This window comes from Mauremys mutica, chromosome 24 (genome assembly GCF_020497125.1).
Source record: "Mauremys mutica isolate MM-2020 ecotype Southern chromosome 24, ASM2049712v1, whole genome shotgun sequence".
NCBI classification, from domain to species: domain Eukaryota; kingdom Metazoa; phylum Chordata; order Testudines; family Geoemydidae; genus Mauremys; species Mauremys mutica.
Window position 1 is genome coordinate 17024824 of NC_059095.1, and position 20177 is coordinate 17045000.

At 47.3% G+C, this 20177-nt stretch overlaps 1 protein-coding gene across 1 annotated transcript in view; it reads right to left on the minus strand.

Annotated features, from left to right (window-relative positions):
* Window positions 1-20177, minus strand: part of TMPRSS9 (transmembrane serine protease 9) — a 179219-nt gene that overhangs the window by 30451 nt on the left and 128591 nt on the right. The window contains exons 3-8 of the mRNA XM_044999084.1: window positions 14718-14885; window positions 13093-13220; window positions 11350-11417; window positions 10604-10779; window positions 5459-5500; window positions 4445-4558 (exon numbers count right to left, since the gene is read on the minus strand). Of these exons, the coding sequence (XP_044855019.1) occupies window positions 4445-4558; window positions 5459-5500; window positions 10604-10779; window positions 11350-11417; window positions 13093-13220; window positions 14718-14859 (670 nt within the window). The 5' untranslated portion in view covers window positions 14860-14885. The remainder of the gene's footprint in view (window positions 1-4444; window positions 4559-5458; window positions 5501-10603; window positions 10780-11349; window positions 11418-13092; window positions 13221-14717; window positions 14886-20177) is intronic.

Here is a 20177-nt window from a genome sequence, read left to right on the forward strand (position 1 = left end):
TATCCTCTAGTCCTCTGGTCCAGAGGCTGATTTAAGTGCTAGGTTACATACCCCAGTTAGTAGTTCTGCAATTTTATATTTGAGTCCCTTCAGACCTCTTGGGTGAATACTATCTGGTACTAGTGACTTATTAATGTTTAATTGACCAAACCTCCTCTACTGATACCTCAATCTGGGACAGTTCCTGAGATTTGGCACCTAAAAAGAATGCCTCAGGTGTGGAAAATCTCCCTCACATCCTCAGCAGTGAAGACCAATGCAAATAATTCATTTAGCTTCTCTTCAATGGCCTTGTCTTCCATGAGTACTTCCATTAGTGCTTCCTTTAGCACCTTGATCATCCCATAGCCACACTGACTGTTGGGCAGGCTTCCTCCTTCTGATGTACTTAAAAACAATTTTGCTGTTAGTTTTTGTGTCTTTAGATAGTTAATCTTCAAATTCTTTCATGGGTTGCCTAATTATAATTTTACATTTGACTTGTCAGAGGTTGTGTTCCTTTTTATTTTCCTCACTAGGATTTTACTTCCAGTTTCTAAAAGATGCTTTTTTGCCTTTAACTGCCTCTTTTCTTCTGTTGTTTAGCCATGATGGTATTTTTTTTGTTGGTTCTTGTGCTGTTTTTTTAATTTGGGATATACATTTAGGTTGAGCCTCTATTATGGTGTTTTTAAGTAGCCTCCATGCAGTTTGCAGGCATTTCACCCTTGTGACTGTTCCCTTTAATTTCCATTTAACTAACGTCCTCATTTTTGTTTATTGTCCTTTTTTGAAGTTAAATTCTTCTGTGATGGGTTTCTTTGGTATTTTCCCCCCATAAGGATGTTAAATGTAATTACATTATGGTTGCTACTACCAGCAGTTCAGCTATATTCACCTCTTGGACAAAATCCTGTGCCCCACTTAGGACTAAATCAAGAATTGCCTCTCCATGTGTGGGTTCCAGGGCTAGCTGCTCCCAGAAGCAGTCATTAATGGTGTCTAGAAATTTTATCTTTGCATCCTGTCCTGAAGTGACGTACCCAGTCAGTATGGGGATAGTTGAAATCCCTATTATTATTGCATTTTCTGCATTTTAGCCTTTCTAATTTCCCTGAATATTTTACAGTCACAACCATCATCTGGTCAGGTGGTCAGTAGCATATTCCTACTGCTATACTCTTATTATTCAAACACTGAAATTCTATCTATAGAGATTCTATGGTACTGTTTGATTCATTTAAGATTTCTTTTTTTACTTTATTTGACTCTAAGCTTTCTTTCACATATAGTGCCACTCCACCACCAGAGTGACCTACTCTATCATTCCTACATGTTTTGTACCCTGGTATTACTCTGTCCCATTAATTTTTCTCATTTTATCAAGTTTCTAAGATGCCTGTTATATCAATATCCTCACTTAATGCCAGACGCTCAAGTTCACTCATCTTAGTATTTACACTTCTAGCATGTGTATAGAAGCCCTTGTACATCTCGTCAGTATTCAGGTGCTTCCTTCATCTCTTGTATTTCAATGGGACTCTTTGACATTTGACTGTTCCTCACTAGCTCTCACCTGAACTTTACCAACTTCCTTCCTATCCTCTTTGCTAGGATATAGAGTGTGACATTCTGTACCTTGGAGGAGCATCCTGTAACCCCCATATTCCTCATCTGTATATAATTGTGATATTGCATATAAAACAGGAGACAGGTTATGATCTGCTGAAAGTCACTGTTCTATTGAAATATGTATATCATTAATGCATATGAAGTTATGAGAATTGTGTTGTACGGTTGTCATTAAAATATGCTGTGGTTTTGGGAGGTGACCAGATACTAGCTCTCCAGAGACAATGACAAGGAAGGTAACCAAAACCCGGGTAGGTGCTGAACAGAAATCAACAGCCATTGTCGAGCAAGGGAGCTTCAGCGCAATGACTCACCTGCATAAGGCCACATTAGGGGAATTGCTCAGTCTTGCAATGACCACCAGACATGCCTGGTCTTGTGTTCTCCAAGCACATGGGACTTGGGGTATAAAACAGAACACCCGGGCCCCATGCTTGGCCTTTTCTCCCACCCCCACCTATGCTGCAAGCAACAAAGATACTCAGAAGATTGAAGACTCCAACAGAGGACATTGGCCCAGGTTTAAGGGACAAACCTGTATATTAAGGACTGCAATATCCAGTGGGGTGAGAAAAACTGCTTCATCTAGATGTTGCCCAGTCTAATAGGGTTGAGAGGTTAGACTGCATGATTATATTTTATTTTATTTTAGTTTGGTAACTAACTCTGACTTTTTGCCTATCACTTATAATCACTTAAAATCTATCTTTTATAGTCAATACATTTGTTTAACTGTTTATCTTTACCAGCAAGTTTGCCTAAAGTGTTTGGTAAGGGTGCTTGCTCAGGTTTACAAAGGCTGGTGTATAGCCACTTTCCATTGATGAAGTGGTGAACCAATTAATAAATTTGCACTGCTCATCCTGAGGTACAAGGCTGGGAGCTGGGGGGATTTGTCTGGTGCCTCGCTCTGTGTGATTCATGAGTGGCTCTGGGAGCATTCATAAAATCTAGCTGGGGGTGGGGCTCCACATGCGGTTGTGCTGAGTGATCACAGCGCCTGGAGGGGTTTGCTGCTTGTCACTAGCAAAGCTTGTGAGAGACAGTCCAGGCGGGAGAGCTAAGGGGGCACAGTGGTCCCACAGTCACAGGCTGCCCCCAGGGATCCCATCACGTAGAGTTCCCCTTTTAATAAACTCATTCCCAAGGAATGGCGCCACCTGAGCCGTGTGCTCCTCCGCACTTGTTGGGTTTCCTCACCCTTAGTTCAAAAAGTCCTCTACGACCTTTTTAATTTTACATGCCAGCAATCTGGTTCTGTTTTGGGTTAGACAGAGCCCATCCTTCCTGTAAAAGTTCCTCCTTTCCCCAAGGATTCCCCAGTTCCTAATAAACCTAAATCCCTCTTCTCAACACCATCATCTCATCCATGTATTGAGATTCTGCAGTTCTGCCTGTCAAACTGGCCCTGTGTGTGGAACTGGAAGCATTCAGAGAATGCTCCCATGGAGGTCCTGAATTTAAATCTCTTACCTAGCAGACTAATATTATCCTCCAGGACTGCTCTCCTGCCTTTCCCTATGTCACTGGTAATGTACCATGACCACTGGTATCTCCCCAGTACTGCACATAAGTCTGTCTAGATGTCTCATGAGATCCCCAACCTTCACATCCGGCAGACAATTCGCCCTGCGATTCTCCCAGTCATCGCAAACCGAGCTATCTATTTTTCTAACAACTGAATCCCATTACAATTACCTGGCTCTTCCTAGTAACTGGGGTTCCCTCCCACAGACGGGTGTCCTCAGTGTGAGAGGATACCATGACAACATCAGGAAGGAGGGTCCCAACTATGGGATTGTTTCCCTCTGCCTCAACCTGATATTCTTCTTCCCCAAGACTTTCATCCTCCTCAACAGCACAGAGGCTGCCAGACTGGGGGTGGGACCAGCTCTGCTGTGTTCTGGAAAGTTTTCTCTGTGTCTCCCTTAGCTCCTCCAGTTCAGCCACTCTGAGGCCACTCTTGAGCCTGTTCTGTGTCTCTGAGAGCCAGGAGCTCCTTGCACTAAGTGCACACATACGCCCCCTGCCCGCAAGGCAGGTAATTGTACATGCTGCAGTCAGTGCCATAAACTGGATAACCCCATTCTGCTGCTGGACTTCTGCCTGCATTATTTTTACTTTTGCAGTGTTCACTGAATGAATCACTAGCTGTGAACTTGCTGCCCTGCTCCAGGCATTAGTGACTCATCGTCTGCATGGCCTTGTGTTTGTAACAACTATCAGCCCCAGTGAAGGACGCTGAGTGACCTCTGGAGATGGGCTTTGTTAACAAGCCCTAGAGCCGGGACAGCATGGGCCCTGTCTGGGCCAGCATCCTGTAACATTGCCTGCCAGAGTGCATCAGCCCTTCCTGGAGGGGCCACCAGTGGGCTGAGAGAGGCGTTCACGCTCCATGGCTCCTGGCTCTCCCTGCTGACACTGCCAACAAGGGCCCACAATGCCAGTGTGCCAGGTGGTGTTTGTGCAGGGGACACAGGGAGATGGGCCATCTATATGAATGTTGGTGAATGACAACAGTGGGGCATGGATTCTCCTTGTGCTCTGCCTGCTGCTGCCCTTGGCCTTCCAGGCCATTGCCCGAAGCACCTGAAGACAGCACTAGGCTATGAACAATCCACCCATCAGCCGCTTCAAAGCAGCTTCCTCCAAGGAGGAACAATTAGTAAGTCCTCTTAATTAGACAACAAGTCCATATCTGCCCAGGGATGCTGGGCCAATTCCTGGACTTCCTTCCTTCCACTATCAGCCTCCCAAACACACTTGCAGTTCCAACATGTCCCACTGGCCAGGTGTGCCCCCAGCACAGACAACCCCAGTGCGAGAGACCTACCGCAGCCTGCCTCATCAGAGCCATCAGAGCAGTCGGCTCGGCCGTCACACTCAGGATTCTCTTTCCACACACACTGGCTATTCTGACAAGCAAATACATTTCCATGGCAACTGCCTGCAGGAACAAAAAGGTGGTGGTTAACCTGGCCCCTCCAGACTCAACAGTCTTCCAGAGACCCCCACCAGAGAGGGGACTGCAGATCCGGAGCCTTCCCCTGCAAGGCCCCATCCTCTGGTGCAGGACTCATTCTAAGCTTGTTCTGCAGAGAACAAAGTCTGGAGCTGGTGACAGAGGTTGGGCGCATCCCCAAATGGATGGTGAAAAAGTCCATGACTAGACCCTCATGGAGAATGGAGAGAAAGTGTCTCTGGGCAAAGTGGCTTCCCAGCCCTTCCCCATTGCTAATGGTAACTACATAAAATGTCCATCCCCCAGCCTCTTTCCCTGCAGCCACAGGAGACATTGCACCAACACGAGCAGGTGTGAACCCCACTGGGGCTCAAAGGAGCAGCTGTTACACCAGGGCTGCCCTTGGCCCTTGGCCCTCTGTTGTGACTGCAGGTGCATTTTGGTAGCTGAACCAGGGCTGGGTCTGTGCTAAGACTCTGAAGCCACTCCATCTTCTGGGAAAATTCAGACTTCAAACCCGGATCTGGACTGGCACATCACAGCCAGATCCATCTCTGTAACTGGACCTGAGGCCTGGGCTCCCCTGGCTCAGGGACCAGAGATAAGGAAAGGCACCGTTGTACTATGCATGAACATGAATTATTGTTGGGCCAAAACATGTTACAAACTCAGAACAAAGCTACAGCGTCGATGGTCTTCAAAGCTCCAATCTCCAGAGCAGAAGGGGGCAGGGAGATGGCTCTTCTAGTCCTGACTATGAGCATGGCTGGACCCTCCTGGGTGATCCAGCTGGAATGGGCTAACCCTGGGAGGGTTCTGCTCCTTGGGAGGATGCAGGCCTCTGGGTATGAGCAGGCAAGGCACTGATCCAGAGAGAACTCATACCTGATTTCAATCCGATTCCATACAGAGATGCCCCGCTTGGCCCTGTAACACAATGGAGAGATGGAGAGGATGAGAGGATGCAGTAATTCTAGGGTCACAGGTCCAAGTATCTTACAGAGTGGGGCTGGCTACTGGCACAAGATGCTGGGATTAGTATTGAGATGCTCATCCTTTCAGCTCTCACAAGTGTAGCAGCCACCATCCTGGCCACCTGGGCCTCCAGCTCTGAATGCCTGAGCCTCCAAGGCTTGAGCTAAAGAACCAGGCTCTGCAGCTGGCAGCTGTAACAGACTTCTGTCCTCTATGGATCAGACAAAGGGGGCTCACAACACACATTGACCAGTGGGCCACCAGCTCACCAGGGCAGCGTTGAGGAACTCTGACATCTTAGGATGAGTCCACTGACTCTCCATGGCTATTTCTCCAGTCAGTGACAGCCAAGAACTAACACCTCTCAGCCCCGAGCCTGGTGAGAGGGGCTTCCAGCTCTGATAATAGCTGGAGATGGCCTCACTGAGCACAGCATGCCCCATGCTATCCTCTTCAGACATGCCCAGGCCTGGGTGGAGACAAGCAGGGGAGCAGTGAGATACTGAAATGAAATCTTTGCTAGAAATCCTTCCAGGAGGCTGGAGGTCACCTGCAGCCAACCCCCAGCTGGGAGACATGCCCTCCCCTGTGTAATAGAATGTTAAACTATATTATACTGTTCAGCCACTTGGTGGTACTATGTGTGACAGGCTTTACTTAAACTCACAACAGCCATTGTTGACAATATATTAAAGGATCAAACAACTCTGGTGTATCTCTATATCATGGAAGCTCTGTAGCCAGTCCTGGTACAGAAGCCTGACCAGCTAGTAGCAGCCCAGCAACCTGTCATGTACAAGGAGTACATGTCATGGTGTCAGAAGTAAACTAGTGCCAGAGGACAATAGAAACAGAAGGAAAACAGCAACAAAAGTTGCAGTTGGAAGGAAAAAAGCAATAACGTTTGCAGGATCTCATCAACATGTCACTCTTCAATGCCCCAGAGAACTTCAGATTTGAGACACCTTCAGAATGGAGAGACTGGAAGCAGTATTTTGCAAGATTTCTCATTGCTACTAAACTCCACCAGGAAACTGGTGATATTCAGGTATCTTCTTTAATTTATACTATGGGGAAGCAGGCAGAATGTATGGCAAAATGTCTGGTAAAAATATTTTACCTTTACTGAAGACAGTCACAAAGATGACTGTAAAAGGGTTCTGGCTTTGTTGCAGATGCATAAAGTATGTTTGATGCTGTGATGTTATTGATATTATCTGGGACCATATAGAACATGGTTGCAACCAAGGCCCTGTAGTGGCACCAAATTTTATGTAAAGGGTGTCATATAAGGTGTCTAATACCAGGTTATGGGTTGCTGGTTATGATTATGGTGTCTATATGTATGTATCATTTTGTAGTTAAAGTTATGAGTATCGGCTCTATACTGTCTGTATTTCAAATTTGTGCTGTGCTTCTGGGAAACATCCCAGACAAGTTGGTGTTAGCTCTGCCTAGCCTGCTTGATGGCCCATTAAGGACCATCAGCTACACAATTGACCCATTGAGAGAAGGCAGATACGCCTTGTGACTCAGCAAAGTATGCAGGGACTTGCCCATGTGACTCCAAACTCCATTTTGCTGTAATTTTCCACAGTAAGAACAAAGAAGTGTTCTTACACCTGGAAAAGCCTATAAAAGGCTGATGCCTCATCTCCATCTTGTCTTCAATCCTGCTTCTTACCTCCGGAGGGACTTTGCTACAAACTGAAGCTCTGAACAAAGGACTGAATGACCCATCCCAGTGGGGGATGTACCCCAGAGACTTGATTTGAACCTGCACTTTACTCCATCACTGCTACAAGCCTGAACTAAGAACTTTGCCAATACACTGAAGTGAGTATTCACTCATGAAAGCTCATGCTCCAATACGTCTGTTAGTCTATAAGGTGCCACAGGACTCTTTGCTGCTTTTACAGATCCAGACTAACATGGCTACCCCTCTGATATTTGCCATTACTGTATGTAATTGATTCCATTTAACCAATTCTAGCTCTCATCTCTACCTTTTTCCTTTTATGAATAAACCTTTAGATTTTAGATTCTAAAGGATTGGCAACAGTGTGGTTTGTGGGTAAGATCTGATGTGTATATTGTCCTGGGTCTGGGGCTTGATTCTTTGGGATCAAGAGAACCGTTTTCTTTTACTGGGGTGTTGGTTTCCATAACCATTCATCCTCAGGATGAGTGGCACTGGTGGTGATACTGGGAGACTGAAGTGTCTAAGGAAATTGCTTGTGTGACTTGTGGTTAGCCAGTGGGGTGAAACCAAAGTCCTCTTTGTCTGGCTGGTTTGGTTTGCCTTAGAGGTGGAAAAAACCCAGCCTTGGCCTGTAACTGCCCTGTTTAAGCAATTGGTCCTGAATTGGCACTCTGAGTTGGGTCCCGCTAGAACAGCATCGTCACAGATGCATACTTTAGACCTCAGAGAAACATGGTTTCTGAAAGAGCATGTTTTTACCAGAGAAATCAAGAACCAGGGGGAAATGTTGAGTGTTTTATAAGAACTCTGCATGCATTGGCTGAAAACTGTCATTTTGGGACTGCACAACAAGGAAATATCAGACAGGCTGTTTATTGGGTTAACAGACAAAAGCTTCTCACAGCAACTACAATTAAAGACAGACTTAAATCTGAGAGAGCTGTACAGACAGCCAAGAAAATCCTACAGCAGCAAGATCCATTCTTTGCTATTCTGAATTACAGATCAACACCAATAGCAGCTACTGGATACAGTCCAGCACAACTCGATGACCTCCTGAGGTCCCTTCCAACCCTGAGATTCTATGATTCTATGATTCCTGTTGGGGAGACAACTCAGAACGACTGTTCCAACTTTGGACAAGAATCTATCTTCAAAGTGGTCAGACATGAAGAGAGTAGCCAAATCAGGTAAAAAGGCTGAACACTTTTACTTTTACAACAGATGTCACTCATTTAGGGAACTGCTTGTCTAGAACCTAGTGACTGTGTTCCTGTCAAATTGGATGGAGAAAAAGGGTGGGCAATTTCAACTGTCGTAAAGAAAAAGAATTCAGCGTCCAGATCAGTTCCTCAGGAAGAACAATCAATCAAGAGAGGTAACTCTACAGATGGAAGATGCAGAACAAGAAGATTCAAAGATTCCAAACTGACCACAGCCAGTCATCACAACTAAATGGTTCTGCTTTCAGGATTGTAACTAGAAAACCAGTACAATTCAGAGATACTTAACAGACAATCCATACTGCATTTCAAAGACAGTGTGATAGTGTAAATATTGTAAATGGTAGGAATGTAGAAGTTAAAGGGGGAGGAGTGATAGACTGTTAAACTGTATTATACTGTTCGGCCACAAGATGGTGCCACGTACATTAAAGGATCTCAGAGCAAACATATCTCTGGTGTATCTTGATATAACAGAAGCTCTGTAGTCAGTCCATATCCAGCCTGCTAGTAGCAGCCCTGCAACCTATTGTGTACAAGGGGTACATAACACCTTGCTAGCATAGGCGGCGAGTTATATGGGCCCATGGTACTCATGCCCCATCAATACTTAGGAACGTGGGACTGATTCCACCAATTTTGGGGCTTATTGTGCTTTGGGGCAGGGCCTGTGCTTCAGGGGGACATGGGGTCCAGGGCAGCCTGAGGGCTTGCAAGGGAAAGTCATCACCAGAGCCATGGGCACCAGGTTTGTATAATTTTTGGTGGGGCCCAGAATGTCAATAGGACAGACTGGGGCAACCACCCTGGGTCCCATGCTTTGGGGGGCCCCGCACTTCAGGGGGACACAGGTCCAGGGTGGCCTAGGGAGTTAGCAGGGGGCATGGTGCCAGCAGCAGCGAGTGACTCAGCCCCAGTCCACTCTGCTCCACTCCACCCCGCTGGCTCCTGGTGTCACTAGGGGCAGAAGCCAGAAAGAGGCAGGATGGGGACTTGGGGGAAGGGGTGAAATGGGGGCGGGGAGGGAGTGGAGCAGGGCCGGCTGGGGCCGGGTCATCTGCTGCCAGGGCAGGCTCCATGTTTTTTGCCGCCCCAAGCAAAAAAAATTTCCAGCACCCCCTGGCCCCGCCCCAACTCCGCCCCTTCCCCCCAGCCCATTCCAATCCCTTCCCCAAATCCCCAGCCCACCTCCTCCCCCAGGTGTGCCGCATTTCCTCTCCTATCCCTCAGGGAGAAGCAGAGCAGTGGCATGTTTGGGGGAGGAGGCGGAGGTGAGCTGGGGGGGGAGCGATTCCTCTGCCCCCCCAAGGATACTTCCTGCGGCCTTCCCCGCGCCCCCCACCACTGCAGCTCACCTCCGCTCCGCCTGCTCCCCTGAGCGCACCGCCACCGCTCTGCTTCTCCCCCCTCCCTCCCAGGCTTGCCGCAAAAAGGCTGATTTGTGTGGCAAGCCTGGGAGGGAGGAAGGAGAAGCGGAGCGGCAGCGCACTCGGGAGCAGGCAGCAGTGGAGCAGAGGTGAGCTGGAGAGGGAGCGGTTCCTCAGCCCCGGCCCCGGGTTACTTCCTGCGGCCCTCCCCACGCCCCCCACCGCCGCAGCTCACTTCCACTCCAGGCCAGCTCCCGGCTTTTTGCACCCCAAGCAAAAAAAAAAAAAAAAACACCCCTTGGAAAGTGCCACCCCAGGCACATGCTTGGAGCGCTGGTGCCTAGAGCCGGCCCTGCCTGCTGCTGCTGGTTCCAGGCCACCCACTAACGCCCCCGGGCTGCTCTGGACCCCGCATCCCCATAAAGCACAGTGCCCCCCAAAGCACAGGGCGTGGGGCGGTTGCCCTGATCCATCCTATGGACGTACTGGGCACCACCCAAACCTGGCGCCCATGCTTGCTAGTCAATCCATTGGAGCGAACCAGAGCTAGCATCTCCTAGGGAGATTGAATTGGGTTTTAAAAACCAAACTGAGATAAAGCTAAAGCCCTGAGATGATTGGTCTAATCCAGAAAAATTGTTTGTGGCTTTGCTAAGTGCAGTCCTTGCCTGTTATCAGCCTCTGCTCAGGTTACTTCTCTCTGGCGACAGGCCCTGCCTGATGGAACCTTTTGAGTCTCTTGGCAGGGACAGGAGATGCTTACCTGTGAGAGAGGCCGAGGCGATGGTCCCATAGGTGGCCAGCGGGATGCCCTGCTCCCTCAGTGCTGCAGCCAGCCCATGTCTGAGGGCCTCTTCCTCCACACTGGAGCTTAAAGGCCAGGAAGCCTGAGGGCTGAAGTGCAGCCGGAAATGGACAATCACACTGGAGTTTCCATTCCTGCTGGAGGAAAAGACTCACTGAGCACATTTCCTCAGGACAATGCAAGGATGAGCTGTGACCACAGGCCTGTCCTCCCTCCACCTGCCCCTGGCCCCAAACCACAGTGCTCCAGAGGGAGCCTGTGAGTAGATGCCAACCTATTTGCTCAGTAATAAAATGTCAGGGTTTCCACACTGATTCTGGTCTGGAGGGTTCAGACTGGGCCTGTCGCTTGCTTTAAAAAAGTTAATGAAAAATATTGATAATTAAATTTTTTATCAAAAATGTTATTGAAAATCTAATCTACAAAATGAACCACATTTTGTTTTACCAAAAAATTCAGTTTTTGTCAAAAAAATAATGACAACCATTTTAATCACATTTTTATAAGGATTAAAAATACTCAACATTTTTTGAAAATGTTTGAAAAAAAATCCCAGAGTTGGCAAAAGGCCACATTTTGACAAAAAAATAAATAAATCTTTTCCCCCCCCAAAAGATAGTGACCAGAAGTCAATCCAGCCAGACTCACGGAGCCGCAGTTCTCCATGACTGGCTGTAGGGGGCTACAGAGCAGCACACACTCACCTGTACTCCAGGACAGCGCAGCCAACACAGCTCCCTTCCAGCGGAGAGCCTTGGAAGCTGGTCAGAAACTACAAGGCAAAGAAGAGTGAGGCCAGCAATCACTGGCTCCAATTTTCTTTAAGCAAAACGCCCTGGGGAGAAGAAACCAGGGCTGGGGAACCTTGGGGAGCTGTGTCTGAGAAGTGAGTCTGAGTTCCTGAGCCCACCACCCCCCATGCCCTGGGCAATTTAACCTCCTTGCCAGCTAGCTCCAGAGAACTGGTTCACAAAGCTGTTTTTCCAGTTGAAAGCCAGCCTGTACATGAGAAGCAGAACTACCCAGGGGTGCCACCAGAAATTTTTTCCTTGGTACGCACTGTCAATCCCTTTAGAGAGATTCCCCACTGCAGCTGCTGGCCCCAGTGTCTCACTTGCCTTCCAGCATGGCCCAAATATGGGCAGTGTCCCTCCCCGTCCCTGAGAAGGGACACAAGCAAGGTGAAGCTGGGTAGGCCCTAGGCCCTGGTGCAGGAGCCGGCTCCATGGTAGCAGCAAGGAGGAGCAGCGCTGACCACCCCACTGCCTTGTGTGCTCACTCAGGTTTGGCCCCGCAGCCCCTCCATCGACAAACCTAGCAGCACTATGACCACTTGTGCATGGGGCTTGCAATGCTATTCAATCTATTTTGGCCCCACTGCCCCTCCATTATGATGAGCCAAAGCTGAGCAGGTGGGGGAAGGAATAGCTCAGTGGTTTGAGCATTGGCCTGCTAAACCCAGGGTTGTGAGCTCAATCCTTGAGGGGGCCATTTAGGGACTTGGGGCAAAAATCTGTCTGGGGATTAGTCCTGCTTTGAGTAGGGGGTTGGACTCTAGATGACATCCTGAGATCCCTTCCAACCCTGATATTCTATGAGTAACATGCTGTGGGTACCACTGGAACCACCATCTCACCTACCCCCAAAAGCTGGTCTGGCTTTTAGCCAAGTGTCCTTAGCTTTGAGTAGGCATGTTCCACTCTCCCATCCTCAGTCTCTGTTTGCTTTTCTCTGTGCCATTTCCCTTCAATCTGTGCAGTTATGCAGGATGCCACAAGCATGGCAGCATCACCTTCCCCATTCCTCCAGCAGAATCACCCACCTCCCCTTTCTGCTGCCTCCCACCACCTCTTCTTTGCAGAGCAGGAACCCAAGAATGTTCCAGGTGGGTCAGGACATCCCAAACCCACAATGTCAGGAGGTCTGTCCAGGTCAGCCCCTGCCAGCCCTTACCCACTTGCCGGGAATGTTGCAGGTTGCCTGCTCACCTGAGGCTGTACTGTGTCACTTCTGCAGCCTAGTGCATTTCCCAGAGCATGAGACTCCTGTGGTTTTCAAAAGTGTCTCTGAAGTATGGACTCCTCTACCATCATCACTCATTGGGTCACCTCAGACAGATACTAATGGCAGGGGGCTCTCTGGGACCCCTGGCCAATGTCAGAGGAACACCCCACTCCTTGCACCATTTTTCTTTTACTTCTAATATTCCCATGACCCCATGTCATGGCCACTGCATCCTTTGAGCTGAGGAAATCAGGACGAGGCTGTCTGTGGAGCTCCAGGTGTCTCTTTAAACCACCAGAGGAGCCAGTGCTGTGTGATGAGAGACTCCCAGCCTCCCTCTCCAGGGGCTGCTTCCTGCTGAGTTGGAGCCACAGCCATGCAATGCACAGGCAGCTGGGACTTTCACTGAAAGTTCTGGTTACCCATAGAAGAATCCAACTCACCAGCTTTTCCAGAGTGGGGGTCAACGTCCTGGAGTAGTCCGAGTTCTCCCTTTGTAAACTGCTGTCATATGCAATTCCTCTCAGTTCCACGGTGTGCTCAAAGCTGAGCTCTTGTGCAGAGCAATAAGCTGCAGACAGAGGTCAAGAGTTCCACAAGGGAGACAAGTAAAGGAGACTTGGAAGCTGACAACATCTAGGGGTCTGGACCGGCTTCTAAGCTTTGGAAATCACCCATTTTAAAAACGAGATTATCCGTCTCCCTTCTTCCTCGTGCCTCTTTGATTTTGTGCTCTCCCTACAGCACACATCTCCCCTGATTTCCCATTAGCATCTTGGAAGATCCATGCAGACAAGAAGAGCAAAATGCCAGAGGTGGGATTCCCCATGTGGATATAAGACGAGAATTTTGCCCTGACTCTTTATCTAATTTGAATGTCAAAAGTGTGAAGTTGCATTAGTGCTGTGGGAGCTCTCAGCGTTCAAGGCAGCAAAGGGCCTAGAAACAATACAGTTTAGTTCATTGAAAAACATTAGTGATACTCTTGCTAATCCCAGCTCTAGTCACGTGACAGGGTCTCGGCCAGCTGGACTGTGCTTAGCAACTGGAATAAACATATTGCTATTGGGATAAGCAGAGAGTAGAAAAAGAAACCAAGAAGTAGCCATTAAGATTTTATTTTCATCCTCCTAGAGCTGCTTTTCGTTTCCTGCAGGGGCAGGAAATATTCAGTGGAGTGTGGAGCCTTGCAACAATCTCACACTTATAGTCCCAGTGTCACAGCTGGTCCCAATACAGCAAACCATCCCGCAGCTGCAGCCCGGGACATGCTCACTGAGCAAAGAACTTTGCTGGGTGATCAAGCCTTTCTGAATGTGAGAGCATTGCAAGTGAGCTCATCCACAACTCTGGGCTTGGGAATTAGCACCAAAAGGCCATGCAGAGGATGTGGCTTTGTGGCAACATTTGAATGCAGAGGTGAGCTTGGAGGGGTCAGCTGGCAAAGAAGCAGAGGGAGGGAGCCCCAGGCACAAGGGACAGCGTCTAGAAGAGTGTGTGTAAAGGGCAGAGGGAGAGGAGAACCAAAGGACCATCTCGGGAGAGGCCCCCCTAGATGACAGGAGAAGGAATAGGAGGAAAAGAGAGTGGGGCAGAGTCGGGGTGGCATTGTGCAGGACCTTGGAGGTAGAGATGAGAGACTGAAGGGATACATAAAGTGAGAGGAGGCTATACTCCCTCACAGAGGGGAGGGGAAGGGCATCACTGTTTGGTGTCCTCACCAGAAGACTTCCCCTATCTCCCTCCTCTTTCTTCTACCTCTCCTTGTCCCCCTGTGATGGCAGCCATCCTTGGACAGAGAGGACTGAGTGGGAGCTCATCAGTGCCTTGCTTTGCTGTTGAGAAAACAAACTCCTATCCAGATCTCATGAGTTCAGTGAAGGTCTGGAAAAGCATCTAACTCCTGGCTGAGTATCTGAGCTGAACCCAAATGTCCTGTCTTTTGAGGTTCACCTGCCATAGGAGAACAGGCCTAGGACACTGGCACTGATTGCCCAGCCTGTTATTCACAGACAGTTTTTCCTTTGTAGCTTATAAACAGTAAGAGCAGATCCAACTGCAAACTTACCCATTAGAATGCCCAGGGAAAGGAGAACAAAGCCACCCACGAGTACAGTTGCGATGGTTACCTTACAGCAGGTGCTGTGTGCCGCAAATCTCACCCTCTTTATGTCTACTGCTGGCTTTAGAGCTAGGTCCGTTTGTTCCATGCTTTCAAAACAACTCTACAGGTGACCTAGGTGTTTGAAAAGAAAGAGTGGGCATGTTGGAATAACATGTAAGATCTCAGATACGTTCATATCAAGACGCCCAACTCAGGTGTTACCAGTCAGGAAGAGCATCACACATGATCAGACTTACAGGGTCTGAGACATCAATCACTCTGGTCACCTCACTGGCCAGGCACCAGTGGCCAGTACCGTCGTTTCCCCATGATGTTGCAGTGATTAGAGAGCTAGGATGGGAAACCCCTTGACACAACAAAACCCAGCTTGGATTTTCTCCCTAAACTCAAACATGTGGGTAACTCCTTTGACCCATCACGTGGTATTGGTATGTGCTCTGTGCTTTGGGTTCCAGTATGGATGGCAAGTGAATTGCTTGGTATTGCAGCCATATGGAGGCAATATTTCCAGACTGGCTGGAAAGCTAATTGCAACCTGTGCTGTTTCTAGACCAGATTTCTGCAGACCCAAGATGTTTGGATAGTTCAGCTCAGAAACCACCTGTTTGGGTTCTTCATTGAACCAACTCCCCAAGGCTTTGGAGGTTCACTGCTTGCTGTAAGGAACCCCTCGTTTTTTCTGCTGTGGCCTTGCAGGTTCCATTTCATTGTTATGTTCATGTTTTGCTCAGATCATTCCCTGAGTCCCTCTTCTTACACTAATTCAAGCATAGTTCTGCTCTGAAAAGTCACTTTGCAAAAGTGTCATCAGTGGTAGAGCTCAGCAAATCCCGGGCTCTGAGGGTCAAGCTGGGCTCTTTCTGGCTCATTCATCACCTGCAAAGAGACTCTGCAATCAGACAACTTTGCTAACTGCCCTGTTGATGCTGCCCAAGCAGTAATGGACTCCAGCTTGTTCTCTCTTAGCTGGGATGACCCTGCAGAGCTAACAGGAATCCAAAAGGTGTACAGAGTTTGTCTATTCTGAGCAAGGGGCCAGCCTTACACAGTTCCTCTTCACGCAGACAGCCTATTTTTCTCGTCTGCACATGATCTCCGAGCCTGCGAGAGCAGCTGCTGCACCACTGACTATCCTCAGCAGTGTGAGATGTGCCATTAGCATAGCAGTACACAGGGATGGCTACCCTGCTCATGTCCAGGAGCCACACTGGCATGAGGCTAGTTAGCCATGGTTGCCAGCTCATCTCAAAGCAGGTTCTGAGCTCTGTCACTTTAGCAAAGACAAAGGACCTGGGTTGTTCTCTCTCTGTCTGTCTCTTTTTTAAACTTGTGTTTATTGAAGTAGCTTAGAGAACTGTGTATTTATCTCTTGTCAATGTGACTAACTGGATGCCTTTCTGACTTCGATGTTGTTCTAAAAGATCTGTTCTACTTCAGCCATAAGTTACTGGGCTCCATACAGGAACATAAGAACGGCCATACTGGGTCAGACCAATGGTTCATCTAGGATCCCATTTTCCGACAGTGACCAGTGCCAGATGCTTCAGAGGGAATGAACTAGACAAGGCAATTATTGCGTGATCCATTCCTGTCATCCAGTCCCAGCTTTTGGCAGTCAGAGGCTAGGGATACCGAGAGCACAAGGCTGTGTCCCTGAGAATCCTGACTAATAATCATTGATGGACCTATCCTCCATGAACTTATCTAATTATTTTTTGAACACTGTTATAGTTTTGGCCTTCACAACATCCTCTGGCAATGAGTTCCACAGGTTGACTGTGTGTTGTATGAAAAAATACCTCCTTATGTTTGTTTTAAACCTGCTGCCTATTAATTTCATTGGGTGACCCCTGGTTCTTGTGTTATGGGAAGGAGTAAATAACACTTCCTTATTCACTTTCTCCACACCACTCATGATTGTATAGACCTCTATCATATCCCCCCTTAGTCATCTCTTTTCTAAACTGAACAGTCCCAGTATTTTTAATCTCTCCTCACAGGGAAGCTGTTCCATACCCCTAACCATTTCTGTGGGCCTTCTCTGGACCTTTTCCAATTCTAATATCTTTTTTGAGATGGGGCAACCAGAACTGCATGCAGTATTCAAGGTATGGGTGTACCATGGATTTATACAGTGAGATTATATATTTTTTTCTTATTATCCATCCCTTTCCTAATGGTCTCTAACATTCTGTTCACTTTTTTGATTGCCACTGCACACTGAGTGGATGTTTTCAGAGAAGATCCAAGATCTCTTTCTTGAGTAGAGACAGCTAATTTAGATCCCATAATTTTGTATGTATAGCTGGGATTATGTTTTCCAGTGTTCATCACTTTGCATTTATCAACATTGAATTTCATCTCTTCATCTCATTTAAATGGTCCTGAGCTATATTTTAAAGCACAAGCCCTTGAGGGGGCCGGATCAGTCTTTCAGGTCATGTTCTCACTTCTGTTGAGTTTCCCTGTGTGCCGGTCCCTGTGGAGGCGGCTCCGCCTGACAGAGTACGTGCAGGTCCCAGATCCTCTCTCTGTTGTGTTGGGAAATACCGAAGATGAACCTGATACCTCCAGAGAAGTCTTTTTGGAGTCTCCAGTAGGTGGGACCTGGGTGTTTCTGCCAAGTTCTGAACAGTTCTAAAAGGCTGGGAGCGCTTGACCCACACTTTGTTTCCTGTTCTCAGTCCAGGCCCTGCTTTTGTTCTGTGCCAAACATGGAAGTTTTGTTGCTGCCAAATGTTTATTTCAGCATCCCAGTCTCAAAATTCCTTCAGGTTGGGCCACTTCAGTGTAAGCTGTATTGGTGCCGTAGGTGAAGGTGTCCTTAGTTTTTGTTCCATCAGAAGACAGTCGCAACGGAAACAGTGCTGACCAACATGCCAGGAATGCTTTATATGGGCCCACTGATTTTTGCAGACGTCTTTTTAAAGTCTGCACTGCTGTCTCCACCTCCCTGTTGCTCTGGGAGTAATGCGGACTGTAAAATCAAAGTCCTGTGCAAATGCTAGGAATTTTTCAGAGATAAACTGAGGCCTATTATCAGTTATGAGAACTTCAGAAATTCCATGTCTTGCAAATACTGACTTCAGTTTCTGGATGACCTGTGCCTATGAAGTTTGTGTAAGTACAGCCAAGTCAATATATCTGGAGAAGTAACTGATTACTATACGGTATGTGTGTCCTTTCTGGAAAATCAAATCGGTTGCACCCCCTGCCAACTTCTGTCAGGTAGCTTTGTAGAGAGGTGGTTCTGGTGATTGATTTTAAATTGTTGCATACCTCGCAGCCCTCTGCTAAGGTCCGAATTTGCTTACTCAGACTGGCCACCATATGTTGTGCCTTGCACTTGCTTATGCCTTGGTGCCCATCATTGAATTGGAGAGCATCTCTTTCTGAAGTACTGCAGAGATAAGAATTAGCTGTCATTTCAGAAGCAGGACATCAGCCATGTGGAGGTCATTTTGGTCCTGCCAATATGTAGGAGGTCTGTTGGAAGTTGACTCCTTTGACCCTGCCCTCTTTGGCAGAGGAGTCAGTTTCTGGCAAGTCTCATCCTTTAGCTGGTTCTCTCTAATTTGCTGAAGTCGCTTGGCAGATACTGGAATAGCTACCAGAACAAGCTCAGTGTAGCTTGACATCTTTCTTTAAAGCCTTTTCTTTGTCCATTGGTGGCTGATCAACTGGGGCTATAGATAGTCTGCTGCTTTCCCTAGTATGTGTTGAATGTTGAAAAAAAAAGTCACATCAGTCAGTCAAAATCTCTGAATCCTAGGTGGACGGTCATCCAGCGGTTTTGAACACAAGAATGCCAGTAAGGGCTTGTGGTCTGTTTCCGTGTCAAAATTCAAGCAGATATGCACTGAGCTGTTCACAGTCCCGAGTGATTGCCAGTGCTTCCTTTTTCACTTGCACATGCTGCTGCTCAGTTTCTGTAAGTCTTCTTGATATGAATGCAAAAGATCTCTGGTCTCCTTCTGACTGTTTTTGTGTGAGAACTCTCCTAAACTGCATGAAGATGCATTGTTAGATGGCTTACCAAATAGTGTGCCAAAACAGGTGGAGATGTCAGTAGTTCTTTTATTTTATTAAATGAGTTTTGTTGTGGGCTATGCCAGATCCAAATATTGTGACCATTAAGATCTCTTAAGGGTTTGTTAGATGAGCTAAATTTGATAAGAGTTTCTCAAAATGATTTGCTATGCTCAGGAATCTTGTTATATCAGAAACTTGTTGGTAAGGCGAGGAATGCCTTCAGTTTTTCTGAATTCCCTGTTTGCTAATTATATGTCCTACAACTTTTATCCACTGCTTTCCAAATTCACATTTCTCATTCAGAGTGAGGCCAGCTTGTTGGAAGCATCTCAAAACTGCATGTAGTCACTCACCTTGTTCATTTTTATCTCTGCTGTATACCAACACATCAGTAGCATTGCAAAGGATGCCAGGCAAGCCTGGCACAATTTGAGTGATTCTCTTTTGGAAATGTTTTGGTGCTGAAGATATGCCAAATGGAAGATGATTGAAACAGTACCTTCCAAATGGGGTGATGAATGTAGTTAATGGTACAGATTCTTTAGCAAGGGTGATTTGCCAAAAGCCTGCTGTAGCATTTAAGGGGATGTGAGAGTGAAGGGAGTCACTGATGGCACCAGAGTTACTCTGAACTCCCCATCAGCTTTCCTAGCCCTGTGATCCATCTCCCGTACAGTTTGCTTTTTGCCATTATACATTCCAGTTTCTCTGTTAGGTGTGGTCCTTGTATTGCTAGCAACTCTAGTAGGGGAGTTGTCAGTCTGTGCTTACATATATTATTTTTGAATATCTTTCCATCCTTTCTCCAGTTTCCCAAGGAACTGGCAACAAACATCCAATGTATTGGTATTAGCCCCATGAAGAATCTTAGTTGATCTTTGCAGATCCCTATCTTAGGATCAGTTATAATCTTTTTTTGGAATTGCAGTGACTGCTGCCCCAGTATCAATTTTAAATATGAAGCTTTGTCCATTTAGGTTCATCCTTGTGTACCAAGGTCTTTTCTGGTATATTGAGGATATAGTCGTTATGACAATGGGCCCACAATTCCCTTTTGGCTTGTTTACACTACTCTGGGTGACTTGCATGCTATTGCAAAATGTCCCATATTTTGGGGCCGCCCTTTCATAAATGTGGCGCTTTCATAGATAATATTCTGTCTGCCTAAGAGGAGTGCAGTCCACGCTAAACTGTTTGCAGATGACACTAAACTGGGAGGAGTGGTTGATACGCTGGAGGGTAGGGATAGGATACAGAGGGACCTAGACAAATTAGGGGATTGGGCCAAAAGATGAGGTTCAACAAGGACAAGTGCAGAGTCCTGCACTTAGGACGGAAGAATCCCATGCACTGCTACAGACTAGGGACCGA